The sequence below is a fragment of the Rutilus rutilus genome (assembly GCF_951802725.1).
Source record: "Rutilus rutilus genome assembly, chromosome: 17".
NCBI classification, from domain to species: domain Eukaryota; kingdom Metazoa; phylum Chordata; class Actinopteri; order Cypriniformes; family Leuciscidae; genus Rutilus; species Rutilus rutilus.
The window spans coordinates 24,293,943-24,311,462 of NC_140230.1; the positions used below are offsets into that span (position 1 = coordinate 24,293,943).

The window sequence follows — 17,520 nt, forward strand, 5'->3', positions numbered from 1 at the left end:
TATCAGAAATCTACTCTGTTTTTCTGAATTAATGACTTAATTATCTCAGAATTCTGAGATAATTTTTCATAAAAAAATATTTTGTTCTGTTTTTCTGAATTAACGACTTAATTATCTCAGAATTATGAGATAATTTTTCATTTAAAAAAAATTGCTCTGTTTTTCTGAATTAATGACTTAATTATCTCAGAATTCTGAGATAATTAAGTCATTAATTCAGAAAAACAGAGCAAATATTTTTATTTCAAGAAAAAATTATCTCAGAATTCTGAGATAATTAAGTCATTAATTCAGAAAAACAGAGCAAAAAAAATTTTTTTCATGAAAATTATCTCGTAATTCTGAGATAATTAAGTCATTAATTCAGAAAAACAGAGTAGATTTTTTTTCCTCAAGTGAATGCAATACGCTTCCGTATAATCGACACTATAATCTGACAGAACAACATTAATAAGGTGGTTTTAGAAAAAAAACCGAGCTTCTAACTCCACCTGGAGCGTGTTATTTGTTTTGCAAAAATCCACCGCTCCCGCTTCATCAGGTCCAATCAGCGCAGGGGGGTGTGAGATCTGACTGTCAATCACAGGTCGTGCACACGCCACAGATCCCGTTACCCCCTCGTGCACGTTACAATCACATGCACACGCCTGAAGTTCGCGCAGTAAGGAAGAGTGATGGCGGAAAAGATTCCAATTCCTCGGTTAACCTCAAGAGCTAGGAGGTCAGAGCTTGTAATCAACCATTTACTTTATAAGTACTCCATGGTGTTGATCGATGCTGATGAGAAGGGCGCGTTCACCGAAAATCTGGTGCACGCACTGACCAGCACAAACTCGATGGGAGGGTATTAGTTGATAGTGGGGGAGGGGCATGAGAGTTGTAAACATTCAAAATTTGGCTAAGTCCACTCAATCTTCCAGGGTTGCCGACGGCAGCTTTAAAATTACGGTTGTAACATTACAGTTTTCTCCTTCAGTGATTCTGCTTGTTACCATCAGGTTTCTCAAATGTTGGCAATAAAAAATAAAGAGTTCTTAATTCATCTTTGACGTCTGTCTGTTATACAGATATTTTTGTTTAAAAATTGTAAAATGGTTAACTTTTAAGGAATTAATTTGATTAATTATTACTCAATTCTAATGTGTTAAATTTAATTAATAATATTGCTTGTAATCTGCACAATTTTATTGAGTAGATATAGCGTATTCATTTTACAGTGAATATGGAAATTAAATTAAACTTATTTTTTTCTAATTACTTTTAATTGAATGAAATTAACTTGTTTTAAACAAGAGCAGTGAATTTGAAAATTAATAATAAAAAATAAGTAGGATTAAATAACACATTATATTCAGTGAAATTAACCAGATAAAAACATGTAACATTTACAAGGGGTCAGAATCATTTTTTTCAGTGTACACGGAAGTACACTATAATTACAAAAACGTACACCGTAATTTCGGTTTACTTACGCAGTTGTTTGCGGGTCGTAATATAAAGTGTTACCCAGGTGGTGAGTCTTGTGCATCCATGTAAAGACGAGACCAGACACTGAACAGAAGGTGAAGGGTTGTATATAAAGGGAGTGAATGATGAGGTGATGATGAGGTGCAGGTGTGGTGAATCAGTATTCCGGGGAGAGTGAATGAGTGGGCGGAGTGTGCAGATCTGGTGGATCCCTGACACATTACAGTATCTCATTTTTCTAGCTGTGAATGTAACTTGATCTGTTAAGTATTAATGTTTGTTAATGATTTATTAATGAAAGTTATTATAGTGTTACCGTTGCTGGTGCAGTAATCATTAATGGTTTAGTTCTTCATGAGTCATACATTAACATTATGCATTAGTTAAGCATACACTAATGTAAATTGTAATAGTAAATTGTAAGGTGTTAACAACGCTACTTTATTTTTATTATAATAAAATGTATTCACCTTTGCTAGTTCATTTTGAAACATTTTGACAAATTGGAGAAGACAGAAATAGGCACCAATTTTATTTAATTAACTTATTGCCTGCTGAAATAGAAAACAGGTTTTTATTTATTTATTTATTTTTATTATAAAACCAGTTCATTCTAAATCTTCTTGACTGTTATGCACATAACTGAACCTGATCTCAGGTTAACGCTAAACACTGATATTGTCTCGACTTGCACAGCAGATGCTAATTATTTGTCATTGTTTCTTTTATCCAGTCCAGGTAGTTCTGCACTTTAGTGTAGAAACCTTTAGAGAATTCATTACCACATCTTTCAGGACCCCATGATACAATGCCCCTCACTTCATAGGGCTGCTCTTTAGTTCCATAGCCCAACATGGGGAAGAACAGAGGACCCCCACCGTCACCTTTACAACTGTCAACACTTTTAACATCGTCTCCAGCACAGAACATGTTATCAGTGACAGGCAGATCCCCTGATTCACACTTATCAAGAGCATATTCCTGAACAAGCCCATAACGTAAAGTTTTACTAAATAAGCCTCGATCAAACCCTCCAAAACCCGATATAGTACCCATCGTGCCCTCCATTACAAATTCATGTGTTTTGTTTGGCAGACACACTGGCCTGATGTTTGGACCGAGTGGCACCTGGGCAGACATTTTGATCAGAGCAATGTCATTGTCAAAGTTTGGTGGGAATTCACCCCGACCAGCTCTATGATAATTGGGGTGAATTATGATCTTCTCGGCCTCCATAGTGACTGGGTTTTTGTCCTCAGTCTTAATTATTCCTCCAAACCAAGTCATGTTGTCATTTTCAAATCCATCCACTACATGAGCAGCTGTTAGAGCCCAGTAATCACTGATCAGAGACGCACCACCTCTGGTATATGTCTTATGGAAAAGCTGCCAGGGAATCTGCCCCAGACTGGCTGGCTTCCCACCAAAGACTCTGCCACCAGAAGAGGCTTCTAAATTCACTCCACACACTAAAAGAAAGAGAGTGAAATATGAAATAAATAAAAATGATATATGAAAGATAACCAAGTATATTTGGGGTTATAATCATATTCAGGATGACTGAGTACCTGGTTCACATTTAGGCAAATCTTCTGTTAATTTTTTACCACTCTCAGACACCCAATTACCATCAGCATTACAGGTAAAATTACCTGAGAAAAGGGAAGACAGACAAAGATGAGGAACTAACTACTTTTATCAAGAATTACGACAATGATGTTCACATAAACCATACACATCTCACCAGTTTTATCCAGTTGATAATACTGAGATTTGCACTTGAAACTGATTTGTTTCAGATAAGTTGTTGGAGGATCTTTTTCTGAAAGCTCCACTAATTCAGGAAGCTCTGGGTTGCCACAATCCACGGCTGAGGAGGAAAACAAGAAGAGTTTTGTTTGTTTTTTTAAATGAGACTAACAATTTTCAGCTTAATGCAAAAAAAAAAAAAAAACATTTTTGGATGTGTCTCCAAACATAGTAAGCTGCCTAGATGTGCTGGTATACAGTAATGCGACAACCCCAACGCGGATAAGAAGCATGGAGGAACGAGTTAAGGAGACACACTGAATTAAAATGCACTTTTACCCTCTGAGAGTAGATGGCGCTTTAGGAACAACATAAATGCAGATGTTAACATTAACTAAAATGAACAGTTTTTTGTTTTGTTTTTGTTAATGTTAGTTAATGCATATATTAATGCTAACAAATGAGACCTTATTATAAAAGTTTTACCTATTGTTCTTTATAATTCTTTTCCACTTAAATCTGTTTGAATAATTTGTTGTGTATTGTTTTGTGTATTTTGTTTTATTGTATTTAAATGTTCAGAGTTCTTTTTGTTAAAAGAAAAAAGTTATTAAACCTATTATAGTATGACAACACCTTTATAACCAACTTATTTCAATATCTTGATAATACCGTATACAGTAATAGCTTCAGCAATTATCATGACATTAAAATTTGATACCGCCACATGCCTAGAGCTGCCAAACAATTTTTTGGCCATTGTACTGTTGGTGTGCCCAACACATGAAAGTGGTTTCAAATGGCAAATAGAGTGTTAATATTGCATTATTCATTTGTTCATTTGTAGATTCATTAATGACAGAACGGTATTCTAAAGTGTTACCGAACTTTGCATTAATCATTCATCAGCTGGGAAAAAAAAACATTTTCTGAAAGGGATTCCAAAGATATTCCTCTGTTTAGAGAATTACAACAATTATTAAAACTATATAGGTATAGTGTATGTGTTACATGTCAGTTTGTTTTTGAACTTTCTGTTTGCATTTGTTCAGTTTCCCGGCACTCCTTTATTTCTATGGTCACCGTCATCATTAGTTCAATTGTTTCTGTAGGGAGGCCAACCAGTTGGAGTGGAAAAGGGAAATGACGTGCTGTTCAAAAAGTTGATGCAAAGTCCAAAAATTGTGTTTCATTGGAAGGTGCTAAAATATTTACAGTGCAGGAGAAAACAAAAATAAATAAAAACTGTACAAAAAGAAAAACAAAACAGCAACAATGTGCTAATTTTGCTTAAATTAAATGGCTCAAGTTCGCAACACTACTCATGAGGTTTCTCTGAGTCCACAATCAGAACTGAAGCCCTTCTTCTTCTTCTTCTTCTTCTTCTTCGTTACTGGCCGCAGGAGTATTACCGCCATCTACTGTACAGCCTACATGGGTGATGCATCTATATATTGTGGATGTAATGCCTCACCCACCTTCTGCTGACGCTGCATGTTCAGCTCCTCCAACTTCTGCCCTGGGCTCCTCAACCTTTAAGGTGGGCAGAAGCATCACAATCCCCATACATTATATCCTATGCTAACTGAAATCCTTTCAGCCAGCAAGCCTATTTATAGGCTGAAGCCCCACCTACAGGGCATGCCAACCACAGGAACAAACTAAAAAGTTTGTAACAATCAAATTAAATAATATAAACACCCAACACAACACTTAAACCTTCTAAACATCTAATACAACAACCATTAACAGAGAAAGTTTAACAACAAATTGAATGGCAAAAGCAACTGTTTCTAAATTCTCCCCCATCTGACATCACACCAAAATGGTAGCTTCCACAGGAAGTGATGTGTAACCTGGATTATGGGTTTGGTTGTACAGAGTGTGAAGGTTTGTGGAAAATTTTGGGAAAAATAAAGTTAATTATCATATGAATTATTGGGTGTTCTGGCATTCTGTTCTTTTAGGTAAATAATGACAAACTATAAGAAAAACTATAAAGAGTTGAAACCTATAACAAAACACAGCAGTAACAAAACTTTAACTATTTTTAATACTAATTTTGCCGGCAATGTACAGTACCAGTGAAATGGATGTATGTTTGTAAGTCCAGGTTTATAGAGTCACCAGGTTAACCTGTGACATTTCTACCCCCTTCCCCAGACACCTGAGGTGTCCTAGAGAAATAAACTGCTGTACAATTTTGTGACCCAGTTTTGTACAAAATTTCAAAGTCAAATGGCTGGATGGCTACAAACCATCTGGTGATACAGGCATTTGTGTCGAGTACGAATTTGTGCCCCACCAGGTAGTATCTTAAAGCGTCCAATGCCCATTTAATTGCCAGACACTCCTTCTCAACTGTAGAATACCTGGTTCACAGGGAAGGAGCTTCCTGCTGATGTAGGCAATCGGTTGGAGCTGCCCTTGACCTTCCTGAAGCAGTACAGCCCCAGTGCCAGAAGTATCGGTCTGTACAGTGAAAGTCTTTTCAAAGTTGGGACTCTGTAAAACAGGCTCTGTGCAAAAGGAGTCCTTTAGGTCCTGGAAAGCCCTCTCACAGTCCTGAGTCCAGTTAACTTTATTTGGCTTGTCTTTTTTAGTTAAATCAGTTAGGGTAAAGGCTCGTTCAGAGAAGTTGGGGATAAAACGCCTGTACCACCCCACAAGTCCAAGGAGAGAACAGACCTGTTTCTTGGTCACTGGCCGTTCCATATTCTTGATGGCCTCCACTTTACCCACCTGTGGAAGTATTACTCCATGACTCAGCACATACCCTAGGTATTGTGTCTCAGTCCTGACAAGGGTGCATTTGTCTGGGCGGATGGTTAGACCAGCATTCTTAATTCTCAGTAGCATGTCCTTCAGATGACCCAGATGCTCCTGCCAAGTTTGACTATAGATTAATACGTCATCTAAGTATGCAGCAGCAACTTCTACAACTTCTTCTACAACTTCTCAGTCCTTCGGAGGATCTGGTCCATCATCCTTTGGAAAGTAGTTGGAGTTCCGTGAAGCCCAAAGGGAAGGACAAGGAACTGAAAATGTCCAGAGTTTCTCCTGTTTTTCCGCATCGTTGATGTATTTTTTCACTTCCACTGTGGCATCAGCTGTAGCATTGTGTGTCTCATATGTAGACCTATAAAATGTATATTCACACAATATTATATTATATTATATTATATTATATTATATTATATTCACATTGAAGCTATTTTTAACATGATTGGCAGTTGTGATTGGGACATTAGGTTGTAGGGCATAGGGCTATGGACTTTGTAAACAGTGTCCCAAAAGTTTGTAATTATATTTCAATTATAATTATATTTCAAACAATGCATACCTTGCTTAGATGGCCCAGCAGTGTCAGTAGCAGGCCTAGGTACAGGGGGAATGCCATCCTCTGCACCCTGCAAAATGGCAGGATGAGTGCTCCTCAAATGGCGCATCATGGATGATGTATTGTTGCAGTAGGCTAGCTGCCGATCACAATACACACATCTCACTTTATTTGGGGTTTCTAAATGGAAATGCTCCCACACCACAGATGTACGGCATCTCTTCTGGGGAGCCTCCATTTTATCTATCTATCCAAATCTATCTATCTATGTATCTATCTATATGAATCTATGTATCTAGATAGGCCTATGTATCTATAATCTATTTATGTATCTAGATATGTACCTAGATATGTATCTAGATATAATCTATCTATGTATCTATATATGTATCTATCTATAATCTATCTATGTATTTATATATGTATCTATAATCTATCTATATATGTATCTATTAATCTAGCTCTCTATATATATTTATGTATCTATTAATGTGTCACTATATGTATACTCTGTCTCTAGCCTATCAGTCAATGTGTTGTGTAAATTTAAATGTAAGCCTAAATAGCCTATAACTAATCAAATCGCACTATGTCACATATCATCAAAAATCCGCTATCTCAAAATCAAACTCCTCTCACAAAAACCCACGAGGTCAATATGCGCTGATTTCACTTTTATACAGATGTGCGATTGTGTGGTCTGTTCCCGACCGTGTCAATCAAACGCTGATTCGGCGGACCACACCTGATGAAACAGTTTTAGTGAAACACTTCGAGGCTTCGTTTGGCCATAGTCACGTGACATGGGTGTTTTGAATCACGCTTCGGATCAGTGTTTCGAAACATCTGCGCTTCGGGATCTCGCAAAGCTTCGGAACGACTGTTTCGCGTCAGCCATCCCTACTTATTCCAATGTGTTTGATGATTAAAGTCTTCCTTCCAAAATTCTTCCTCGTAATGCGTATTTCTCAGCACCACCAACCATAACAGTATGGTGTAAACAGCCCTTTATTCTTGTTGATATGCTGACTGTTTAGCACATTTTATATTTTTTTCTTAGTGGAAGCTTTAAGAATATCTAAAATAATAACTAGGAAAACATATAAAAAATGTTTTTATTAAAATCAATATTTTATGTCCATGTATTTATTTATGCTCTATGCATACAAAAGAAACACGTAAAAAGAATTGCAGCATTAATGTGGACAAACCGTGCGTGTTGACGCGGCCAAATTTCGCGCGTTGCATATAAAGACTATTAGCCCTGTTGTTCTTCCATAAATATGTGAGGAGTTGGGAGTGAGAACGTGTTGCCTATAGCAAAATAGTGGAGATCCATCCACCCGCAAATTAGGCCTATGATTTATTCAAAAACTCTGATTAATTCAGGAATGAAATGCCACTACCATGTGTTAGGAAACAAGCAACTGTTAGATCTGCTGTGGGTTCATTTTCGCATGTGGATTTTCATTTTGAACAGAACAAAACAAAAATACACAGAACAAAAATAAACAAAGTACAATTATATTTTGCGTAAAAAGTAACATTCGTAACTACAGCACTGATGTGCTTTATTATAACTCACCATAACCAACAGCCTGGTATGATGCATTAAATCCCATGTGTGATTTGGGGTTTGAATCATCAGTTAGAAAAAAGAGCTGGAGATGGTTAGCAGACACCACGATGGGCTTGTTACCAGGGTGAAACCTGTCTGTGGAATTCTGGCCACAAAACTTCCACAGAACCTTCTTATCGGACACAACCTGGATGCAAAATAATCACTTAAAATGGCATCAAACTGTATTTTACTGTTGTTCAAATGATTGTTGTCAAATGAGCCTAAAGTTAAAACAAATCTTTAGATTTTACATTATTTTGAAGTGACGTAACACTTACTTTGAGAGAATCGTGGCAACAGTTTGGAGAGGGCTCAATGTCCAGGTGATTGAACGTTAGCTGGATCTGATACCCCTGTGGCACCTCCAGGTCCCACTGTTCCAAGATATCTGGTGGATACGGCTGAGGGTACTGTGGAGAAGACACTTCTCCAAACATGGCCGGCTCACATTCACACACATTCACACATGCCCACAGCAGGCTGGATCAGTGTTTGAGTAAAAAACTGAAAAAGATCATAATTGTGTCATGGAGAATTCAGTAAATAGACACAGGATGTTCTGAGATGGCTAAGAAATGTCGATGTCCACCAATGATTTTTATTAAATGAACAACACAATTGAATATACAGTATATGTTGTAATACATGCAAATGTTAAGAGTTAAATCTAAAAACAACTTACCAAATTATTATATGTATTCCATCCATAACAGATATGCAGATGTCAAAAACTGTTTCACTATACTGATAATGCAGTCATGAGTTTTTCTTGTGATAAAGTGTATGTGGTTAACAATCACATATGAGAGAACAAGAGTCTAAAAGTCATCAAAAAAGGTAAACTTGTTTGATTTGGCTATGGCAGAAAAGAGAGACGATTACTTTTCCCGTAAACCTTGCTGCGATTTCAACCTGTTTACTCAAACATTAAGGGTTAAAGTCTACACAGATCATTTTCATGCATCTTTTCTTTACAGATTATTAGATGATTCCATCCTTGTCAGTTACAAAGAAAGTGTTTGTCTATAAAGCAGTTTTAAGGAAATAAATCATAATTCATAAATATTCACTGTCTATGCATCGCAGTGGGCAATGATATTAAAATTCACAATAAAAATTAATTTTTTAAGGTTTATTTAATTTGGCTGAAGAGGAAGTCAAATCTAGAGAGGCTAAAGTACAAGGCATTAAAAAAACTTGGAAGAGAAAAAAAAGAGATGGCACAGACTGAGGAAACCTGTAAGCACTTAACATGCTGAATTACTCATGGAAAAAAAAAATTCTAAAGAAACAATGTCTTTACATGTGAAAATGATTTTATTAGGAGTATAAAACTTGAATCATTTATGGTAAGAACAGATTTGATATAGTGTATTGTAGATAAATGATGTGTATTGTAATAACAGCTGCTGTAGGTGAATATAATTTTAGTGCACTGATGTTAGTTTTTTTCCATGGTTTCTTTGATCCAATCCAGGTAGTTTTGGACTTTAGTATAGTAGCCCTTGAAGCTTTTATTTCCACATCCAGGAGGACCCCATGATACAATGCCTGCAAGACGATAAGGCTTGTCTGAAGACCCATAGCCCAGAACAGGGGAAAACAAAGGACCTCCACTGTCACCTTGACAACTGTCTATATGATCTCCTCCAGCACAGAACATGTTATGAGTAACAGGTAAACCTCTTGGATCACATTTATCAAGTGGATGTATCTCAATAAGTCCATGAAGCAGATATCGACTAAGTTTGTCTTCGATTCTACTACCAAAACCTGAGATTGTGCCCTCCGCCACAAGTTTATCTTTTTTGTTTGGCAGACACACTGGCCTGATGTTTGGACCAAGTGTCACCCTGGCAGACATTTTGATGAGTGCAATGTCATTATCAAAGTTATCTGGTTCTTTACCCTTACCAACTCTCATATAATTTGGGTGAATTATGATCTTCTCTGTTTCCATAATTACAGCGTTTTTGTCCTGAGCATCAATTATTCCCCCTAACCAATTCATGGTGTTTTCTTCATATCCATCTACCACATGAGCAGCTGTTAGAGCCCAGTAATCACTGATCAGAGACGCACCACCTCTGGGAGTTAACCTATGTAAGATCTGCCAAGGAATCTGCCCCAGTTCGGCTCGCTTCCCACCAAAGACTCTGCCACCAGAAGAGACATCTGAATTCATTCCACACACTAAAAGAAAGAGAGTGAAATATGAAATATATGAAAAAGAGATATGAAAGATAACCAAGTATATTTGGGTTAATAGGTGTATTCAGGATGACTGATACCTGGTTCACATTTAGGCAAATCTTCTGTTAATTTTTTACCACTCTCAGACACCCAATTACCATCAGCATTACAGGTAAAATTACCTGAGAAAAGGGAAGACAGACAAAGATGTAGAACTAACTACTTTTATCAAGAATTACGACAATGATGTACGACATAAACCATACACATCTCACCAGTTTTATCCAGTTGATAATACTGAGATTTGCACTTGAAACGGATTTGTTTCAGATAAGTTGTTGGAGGATCTTTTTCTGAAAGCTCCACTAATTCAGGAAGCTCTGGGTTGCCACAATCCACGGCTGAGGAGGAAAACAAGAAGAGTTTTTTTTTATTTTTTTTTTTATTTTTTTATGACACTAACAAATTTCAGATCAATGCAAAAAAAGTATTTTTGGATGTCTCTCCAAACACAACGAGCTGCCTGTCGATATACATTGATAAGATATAAACAATCCCAACGCGGATAAGAAGCATGGCAGAATGAGTTAAGGAGACATGCTGAATGAAAATGCACTTTCTCTACTCTTTGACAGTAGATGGCACTTTAAGAACAACAGAAATGCAGCTGACAATGAACTACAATGAACAGTTTTTTTTTTTTTTTTACTAATGTTAACAAAGAATAATAACATTTGTAACAAATTTAGTTATTGCTCATTGTTAATGTTAGTTAATGCATAGACTAATGCTAACTAATGAGACCTTATTATAAAAGTGTTACCTATTGTTATTTATAATTCTTTTCCACTTTAATTTGTTTGAAAATTTGTTGTGTATTGTTTTGTGTATTTTGTTTTATCATATTTAAAAGTTCAGAGTTCTTTTTGTTATAAGAAAAAAAGAAAAAGTTATTAAACCTGTTATAGTATGACAACATCTTTATAACCAACTTATTTCAATATTTTGATAATGTATACTGAAATAAAAGCTTCAGTAATGTGTGCCCACCACAAGAAAGCTGTTTCAAATGGCTACTTAGCAAACAGCTACTTAACAAATTTGTGCTAAGTAGCTGTTTTGTGAGCTCGTAACATCATCACATCACATCATTAACTGTAGTTTATATAGGGAATACGGTAGTGAAGACAGCCTATTTAATTCTAAGTATCAAAGAGAGGGTGGAAAATTATCCGGAAAAAAAATAAGATAACAATCTTCCCATGTATATATCTTAAAAACAACTTGTTCAGAAATCAAGAAAGACATTATGAGAAGACATTTTCTCACGTTCACAAGGGATAACAGGACTCCACTTTCCATTCTTCTGGCATGTGGAGTCATACTCAGACTCAGCTAATACATTCTGTGAAACAGAAATTGACTTGCAGTTATTAAAAAAGGTTTGAGTCATAAATTACCATATAAAGTGCATACTATCATCTAACTGCAAAAGCATACTATCCAAATTTAAAGTATTTCAATTATATTTATGAATTATTCAATTATACATATTTTTCTAAATAAATTATTTATTTACAAATTTCTATATAATTCATCTAAATCTAATTCATCTTCATTTTTAACATACATTTTTCTAAAATAATTCTCAACAAACCCATACCTTTAATCTGCAGCCCTTCAACCTAAGAAGGTAAAACCAGCCTGAAACACTTACTGATTGTAATACATGTCCTTTGTCACACTTCACTTTAACCCTGGAGCCCGTGGGATATTCATAATCATCAGAATGCTGTGAAATCAGACTAGAAGTTGGCGTCACAGGTCCAACACAATTCATCTCTGAAAGAAAGTAAATAAACAACAACGCAACATGTAAATAAGCACTTTTCAATCAACAATCAATATTCATATTAGTGGTGGGTTTTTCAATAGCAGGTTGTTACATTTGGTTCCACCAATCATGAACATATCCTACATCCTAATCAGTATATCCTTGATTAGTTTTAAAGATGGGGGTTAACAGCCACACCTTTCACTCTGTATCTGAGGCTAAATCCTCGGTTTGCTCCTTTATGGTCTGTCCTGAAGATAATCTCAACACGTTGAGACCTTGTGAGGAAGAACGGAGGGAGATCCCTTCCGCAAAATGTCTTAACATCCCCAGAGAGAGGTTTAATCTAAAAGGAATGGGTATAGAAAGACAGAAATGGTCAATGAGGAGAAATACAAAGAAAAAGATATAATGGTGTATAAAACATGTTGCATACAGTTAATGAGTCGATACACTGTCCATTCTCTTTCATTTCCACATCAAACACGGCCGTGAACATCAGCTCAAACTGCAGACCTTCCTCTACAGCCAGAGTGTAAGAACACACAGAGTTTTCAGGGTACGGCTCGGGCCAGCCGGGTGACATCAGCACACCTTCTGTAGAGCCAGTGCGATTTTCACTACAACTAACTAACAGACAGAAAGAAAACAACACGTTTCACTTTAGGGATTAAGTATAACTTAAAGTTGTTAATTAAGAGATTAATCAAATTAGTTATATGATATGCTTGTTTGTGTGTAGTTATACATTAATGACAGAACAGTATTCTAAAGTGTTACCGAACTTTGCATTAAAGGGCCCTTATTATGTATTTTTGAAAATGACCTTTCATGTAGTGTGTAACATAGCTCTAAGTGAATGAAAACATCCTGCAAAGTTTTAAATCTGAAAGTGCACCGTATATATATATAGTTATTGTCTTTCAAAAGTAAGAGTCGACTCCGAGTCAATGAAATGAATCGTTTTTCAAACGAATCATAAGCCGCTTCGTTGTGACGTCAAGACGAAACATTAGCATACTGCCCGCCCACTTATTGCGCACTCAGACACCAGGGAAGACTTGAAGCTCAAACACTGCAGCTGATTCCTGTGGATACTGGATAGCATCATGTCGAGAAGATGGTGTGCTCTACAATGTGAAGGTAAAACCAGTTGTTTTTCACTGCCCAAGGACGAGCATGTGAAGAATCAGTGGTTAAAATTCATCTTTACCATATCACAGCAGTATAATCCCTAACTTTTATACTGCTAAGTAGCGTATCACTGAGAAACGTCCTGCTCGAGTTGTCCTTGCGATGGAGGTTCGGGGTTGAATGAATAGTTCTTCCAATGTTTCATCATCGGACTCGCGCTCGCATTGATATGGTAAAATCATTGTTCGTTACAACGTTGAGTACATTTACTCAAGCCTCAGGACACGCAGAGCTGACGTTGTTATGGCAATGTGCGTTTTTGTTTTCGACGCGGGCGCTGTACGCGGTAAACCAATCACAACAGACTGAGCTGTCTGGCCAATCAGAGCAGAGTAGCTCGTGGAAAGGAGGGATTTAGAGAGAGATTGATTCATCTGACGAGTCGTTTGAGAATCATTGAAAATGTGGCGATGTGCATATATTATGAGGAAATGAAACCTTTTTTTACCTTTGATACATGTAAACCTGTTGTAGGAGACTCCAAAACAACATTAGGCAACTTTAAAATAGCATAATAGGGGCACTTTAATAATTCATCAGCTGGAAAAAAAATTCTAAAAGGGATTGCAAAGATATTCCTCTGTTTTGTTATAGCAGTGGTGTGGACTTCCCTATTCTATTAGAGAATTACAACAATTATTAAAACGTATATAGTTATTTTTGTATGGTATAAACAGCCCTTTATTCTTGTTGATATGCTGATGGTTTAGCACATGTTGTTATTTTCTCTTAGTGGAAGCTTTCAGATAATATCTAAAATAATAACTAGGAAAAAATTCATTTTTTAAATTAAAATCAATATTTCATGTCCATGTATTTATTTTTAGAGTATTTTACAGGATAATAAATCTAATTTATTTTGCAATAATGACTGGCTGACTGACATTAATCCTTACATAATCAATTGTAAATTAAAATTAAATTGACAGCCCGAGTAAAAATGTCTTAAAATCTCATTTCGACCACAACCAATCATTACCTTGGCAAGTGTGTTTATCAGGGTCAAGGATGTAACCTGGTCTGCAGAAGCAGCGATAACCTCCAATGTAGTTATTGCAGAGTTGGGTGCACTCATTATCAGGGTCCTCACACTCATCAACATCTAAAAGTCAGCAGGATTTGATGTTAAAGCATTGGCTGAGATAAAATTCTCAATGACTCACAATCTCATATCCTTTCTGCCCTGGAGGCAGTGTATTACTCATCATCTGTTACTCACCCTGAATGGCGTAAAAGCCTCGAAATCCAGTGTGTCTCTCAGGGTTTGAGTAGTCTGCAAGAAATGAAACAGAGAGACAACCACCAGAGGAGGAGTGGAGCAAAGGGTTGATAGACGACTGCAGCTCCTTCATGGACTTGCGTCCACACAGAGTGAAAAGCAGCTCATTATCTACAAATACCTGGACAAAAATTGTTGTCACTTACAAAGACACAAAATATAAAACATTTATGTAAAATATACACTGTAGAACATTTGTATTTTTTTATATACACATAAAACTGCACTTCTAAGTGTGCACAGATACAGTATGTGTTTTGTAAAAAAAACTCTTTCAAACACACACACACACACACACACACCTTCAAGGAATCGTCAGCACACTCAAAGCTTTCTTCCAGGTCCAAATGTATGAGAGTGAGTGTGATTTTGTGTCCGGTTGGAGCACACTCTTTCCAAGTCAGGCTGGAATCGGGGTCGTACCCTCGTGGGTGTCCAGGAGACTGCAACCATCCAGTCATCGGCACTGACCCACCAACGGGAAGGAGGAGGACAATAACACTGGACAAGGAGGGGAAAGTCAGAAAAAACAAATTCATAATGGAGAATGAAGGAGAAAATAGTAGGGTATAAATTAATAAAGCAGAAAAGACAAGTATAGACATAAACAAACTCGTAGGGACAGATAGATAGATAGATAGATAGATAGATAGATAGATAGATAGATAGATAGATAGATAGATAGATAGATAGATAGATAGATAGATAGATAGATAGATAGATAGATAGATAGATAGATAGATAGATAGATCACAGATAATGATCAGATACAGACGACATCATTGTATACATGGATATAATAGTCCATGCAATATTTGGTTAGCTGAAAAATGACTACAAGAGAAATACATACCAGAAAACAATCATGATGAGAAGTGTTAAAACATAACTCGCTCTCCCTTGTTTCGGCACTTTCACTTTCATGCTCTGTTTGCATCATCATGTCCCAGCCCCCTTTTCCCCAAAAAACAGTCAACATACTTGAGTGTATGAGTGTTTCTCAATATCTGCCAGTGGGCGTTCACCCTGAACTGAGGTGAACTGTAGCGGAGATGTTGTGGCTGTTCCAGACAGAACACTGTTGGGGGCAGATACAAGCCTCATTTACATTGTTTATTCATTGATTTAAAGTTTAAAAGTTTAAAAGTTACTCAGTTATTCAAATATATAAGATTTGTATGTACAGTGGCCCTCACATAAAGTAGGCTATATGGACACTTTTGAACACTTACCAATATATCAATCCAGGTAAACAGGCTTTCCAACAAAAAAGGGTTTGTCAAGTCAAGTCAAGTATTTGTATAGCGCTTTTCACAATACAGATTATATCAAAGCAGCTTCACAGTATTAAATTAAAATAATACAACAAGGTTTGTTTCTAGTGGAATTTATTGATTGATAAAATTAAATTTCCCCAAAATATCCCCAAAATAAGTTTGTCCCTTTAAAAATTATCCTTATTAGCTATTTGCTAATCTTCACTACCTTTTATATACTGAATAAATAATACTGCCAAGCAGTATACTGAACAATCAAATTATTTTTATTTATTTTTTAACCCAATTATTATTTTGAATTTTGAAAAAATAGAAAATAAAAAAAACATTTATTTTTCTTAATGTGTATTTTTAGTGTTAATTGAGTTCACAAAAATGAATGAACTATTTTGAATGTAAAAGTCAATGTCTTTACTAATATAAACAGTATTTCAATTAACAACTTGTGCTTGTGCGCAGTTATACAACAGAGATGTGCAGCCAGAAATGCATGGGCTTCAGTGCAATGCTGAAATCCATGCTTGCTATTCGACCTGAGTGTAAGTACGCCCTCTGGTGTCAGAAATGAGGAAGAGAGGAAAGTGAGTGTGACCCATAAAGGGGAAATGGAGAGAAAGAGAGGGAGAGAGGAGGGCAGGTATATGGGGGAAAGACTGAGACGGGGCACAGAGGAAGAAGAGGTTATCGGCACTCTATTGTTTGTATTTTTTCCAACAACCATTTACAGTAACAACCACACAAAAAAGGTCAAATGGTGTCATTAAACATGTTAATTGAATTCTGATATGTCGTTTAAAAGAGGTGTAGCCTACTACTGTACTATTTGAAATGTTATATAGTGGAGTAACTGTTTAAATAATTTTGTTTTGTTGTGTAGTTTTTAAAATTGTGAAGATGTGCTTATGGGTTACACTTGACCTTTATTCAATGCAACAGAATATTTAACAATTACCTTACATGACCAATGCTTCATACTTGAATGAGCTAAGCAAGCTTTATAAGATACCAATCAAAGGAAGTAAAACATAAAGTGTAACTATAACAAAACCAAGGAAGTAAAATAGTTCACTATTACAGAGAGAAGTCTCTAGTGCAAGCCATGAATCCCACTTCTGTTGCTGTTGTTGTTGTCGAGATCCTCGAGTTTGGCTTCTTCTTTATAAAAAATAAATAAATAAAAAACCAGGGGAGGACATAATGTCCTAGGGGGTCTGAGTCTGAGGAAAAGTTTGTATGAAAAAATTATAGAAAATTTGTTTAAAAAAGTAATAACATTTCGGAACCCTTTCATTTCTCATTGTATTCATCTACTTGGTTAAAAATCATGAGATAAATCACAATTATTTTATTCTTTTGACAGCCATAGTTTTATGTGTCTAACAGTACACTAATGTGGGTAGAAAAATTATACAATGTTGACGTTGGCATGAAACAGAAGTTGCAATAGCCTTTTCTTCCCTATTGTGATATATAGAAGTGAAACAGCTTCTCAGATTTCTTTTTATATTTATTTATAATAAATACTGAAATTTTCAACAACAAAAAAACAAGAATTGTCCATTTTGT

The 17,520-nt window shown here is 36.1% G+C and overlaps 2 protein-coding genes across 2 annotated transcripts; both read right to left on the reverse strand.

The window, feature by feature from the left end:
- Positions 1 to 1,986: 1,986 nt before the first annotated feature.
- Positions 1,987 to 8,970, reverse strand: LOC311276210 (complement C1s subcomponent-like). Its single transcript, XM_084385761.1, has 6 exons — positions 8,860 to 8,970; positions 8,456 to 8,657; positions 8,142 to 8,322; positions 3,212 to 3,337; positions 3,036 to 3,119; positions 1,987 to 2,936 (listed from the first exon to the last, which is right to left on the reverse strand). Exons 1-6 carry the CDS (start codon positions 8,883 to 8,885, stop codon positions 2,170 to 2,172), a joined length of 1,386 nt encoding a protein of 461 aa, XP_084241887.1. The 5' UTR covers positions 8,886 to 8,970; the 3' UTR covers positions 1,987 to 2,169.
- On the reverse strand, positions 8,754 to 15,662 carry LOC311276209 (mannan-binding lectin serine protease 2-like). The gene is made up of 11 exons (XM_084385760.1): positions 15,531 to 15,662; positions 14,980 to 15,178; positions 14,618 to 14,798; positions 14,378 to 14,500; positions 12,641 to 12,834; positions 12,403 to 12,550; positions 12,088 to 12,212; positions 11,700 to 11,775; positions 10,646 to 10,771; positions 10,469 to 10,552; positions 8,754 to 10,370 (listed from the first exon to the last, which is right to left on the reverse strand). The coding sequence occupies exons 1-11, from the start codon at positions 15,599 to 15,601 to the stop codon at positions 9,619 to 9,621; spliced, it is 2,079 nt and encodes a 692-aa protein (XP_084241886.1). The 5' UTR covers positions 15,602 to 15,662; the 3' UTR covers positions 8,754 to 9,618.
- Positions 15,663 to 17,520: the final 1,858 nt, after the last annotated feature.

Coding starts and splice junctions, on each gene's coding strand:
- LOC311276210 (XM_084385761.1), bottom strand. CDS start 8,885: ATGGATGGAATACATATAATAATTTG. Junction 3,120..3,211: donor TTATCAACTGGATAAAACTG/GTGAGATGTGTA, acceptor CCCTTTTCTCAG/GTAATTTTACCTGTAATGCT. Junction 2,937..3,035: donor TTTGCCTAAATGTGAACCAG/GTACTCAGTCAT, acceptor TCTTTCTTTTAG/TGTGTGGAGTGAATTTAGAA.
- LOC311276209 (XM_084385760.1), bottom strand. CDS start 15,601: ATGAAAGTGAAAGTGCCGAAACAAGGGAGAGCGAGTTATGTTTTAACA. Junction 14,501..14,617: donor AGGCTTTTACGCCATTCAGG/GTGAGTAACAGA, acceptor GCTGACTTTTAG/ATGTTGATGAGTGTGAGGAC. Junction 10,772..11,699: donor TCCTGTTATCCCTTGTGAAC/GTGAGAAAATGT, acceptor TTTCCTCCTCAG/CCGTGGATTGTGGCAACCCA.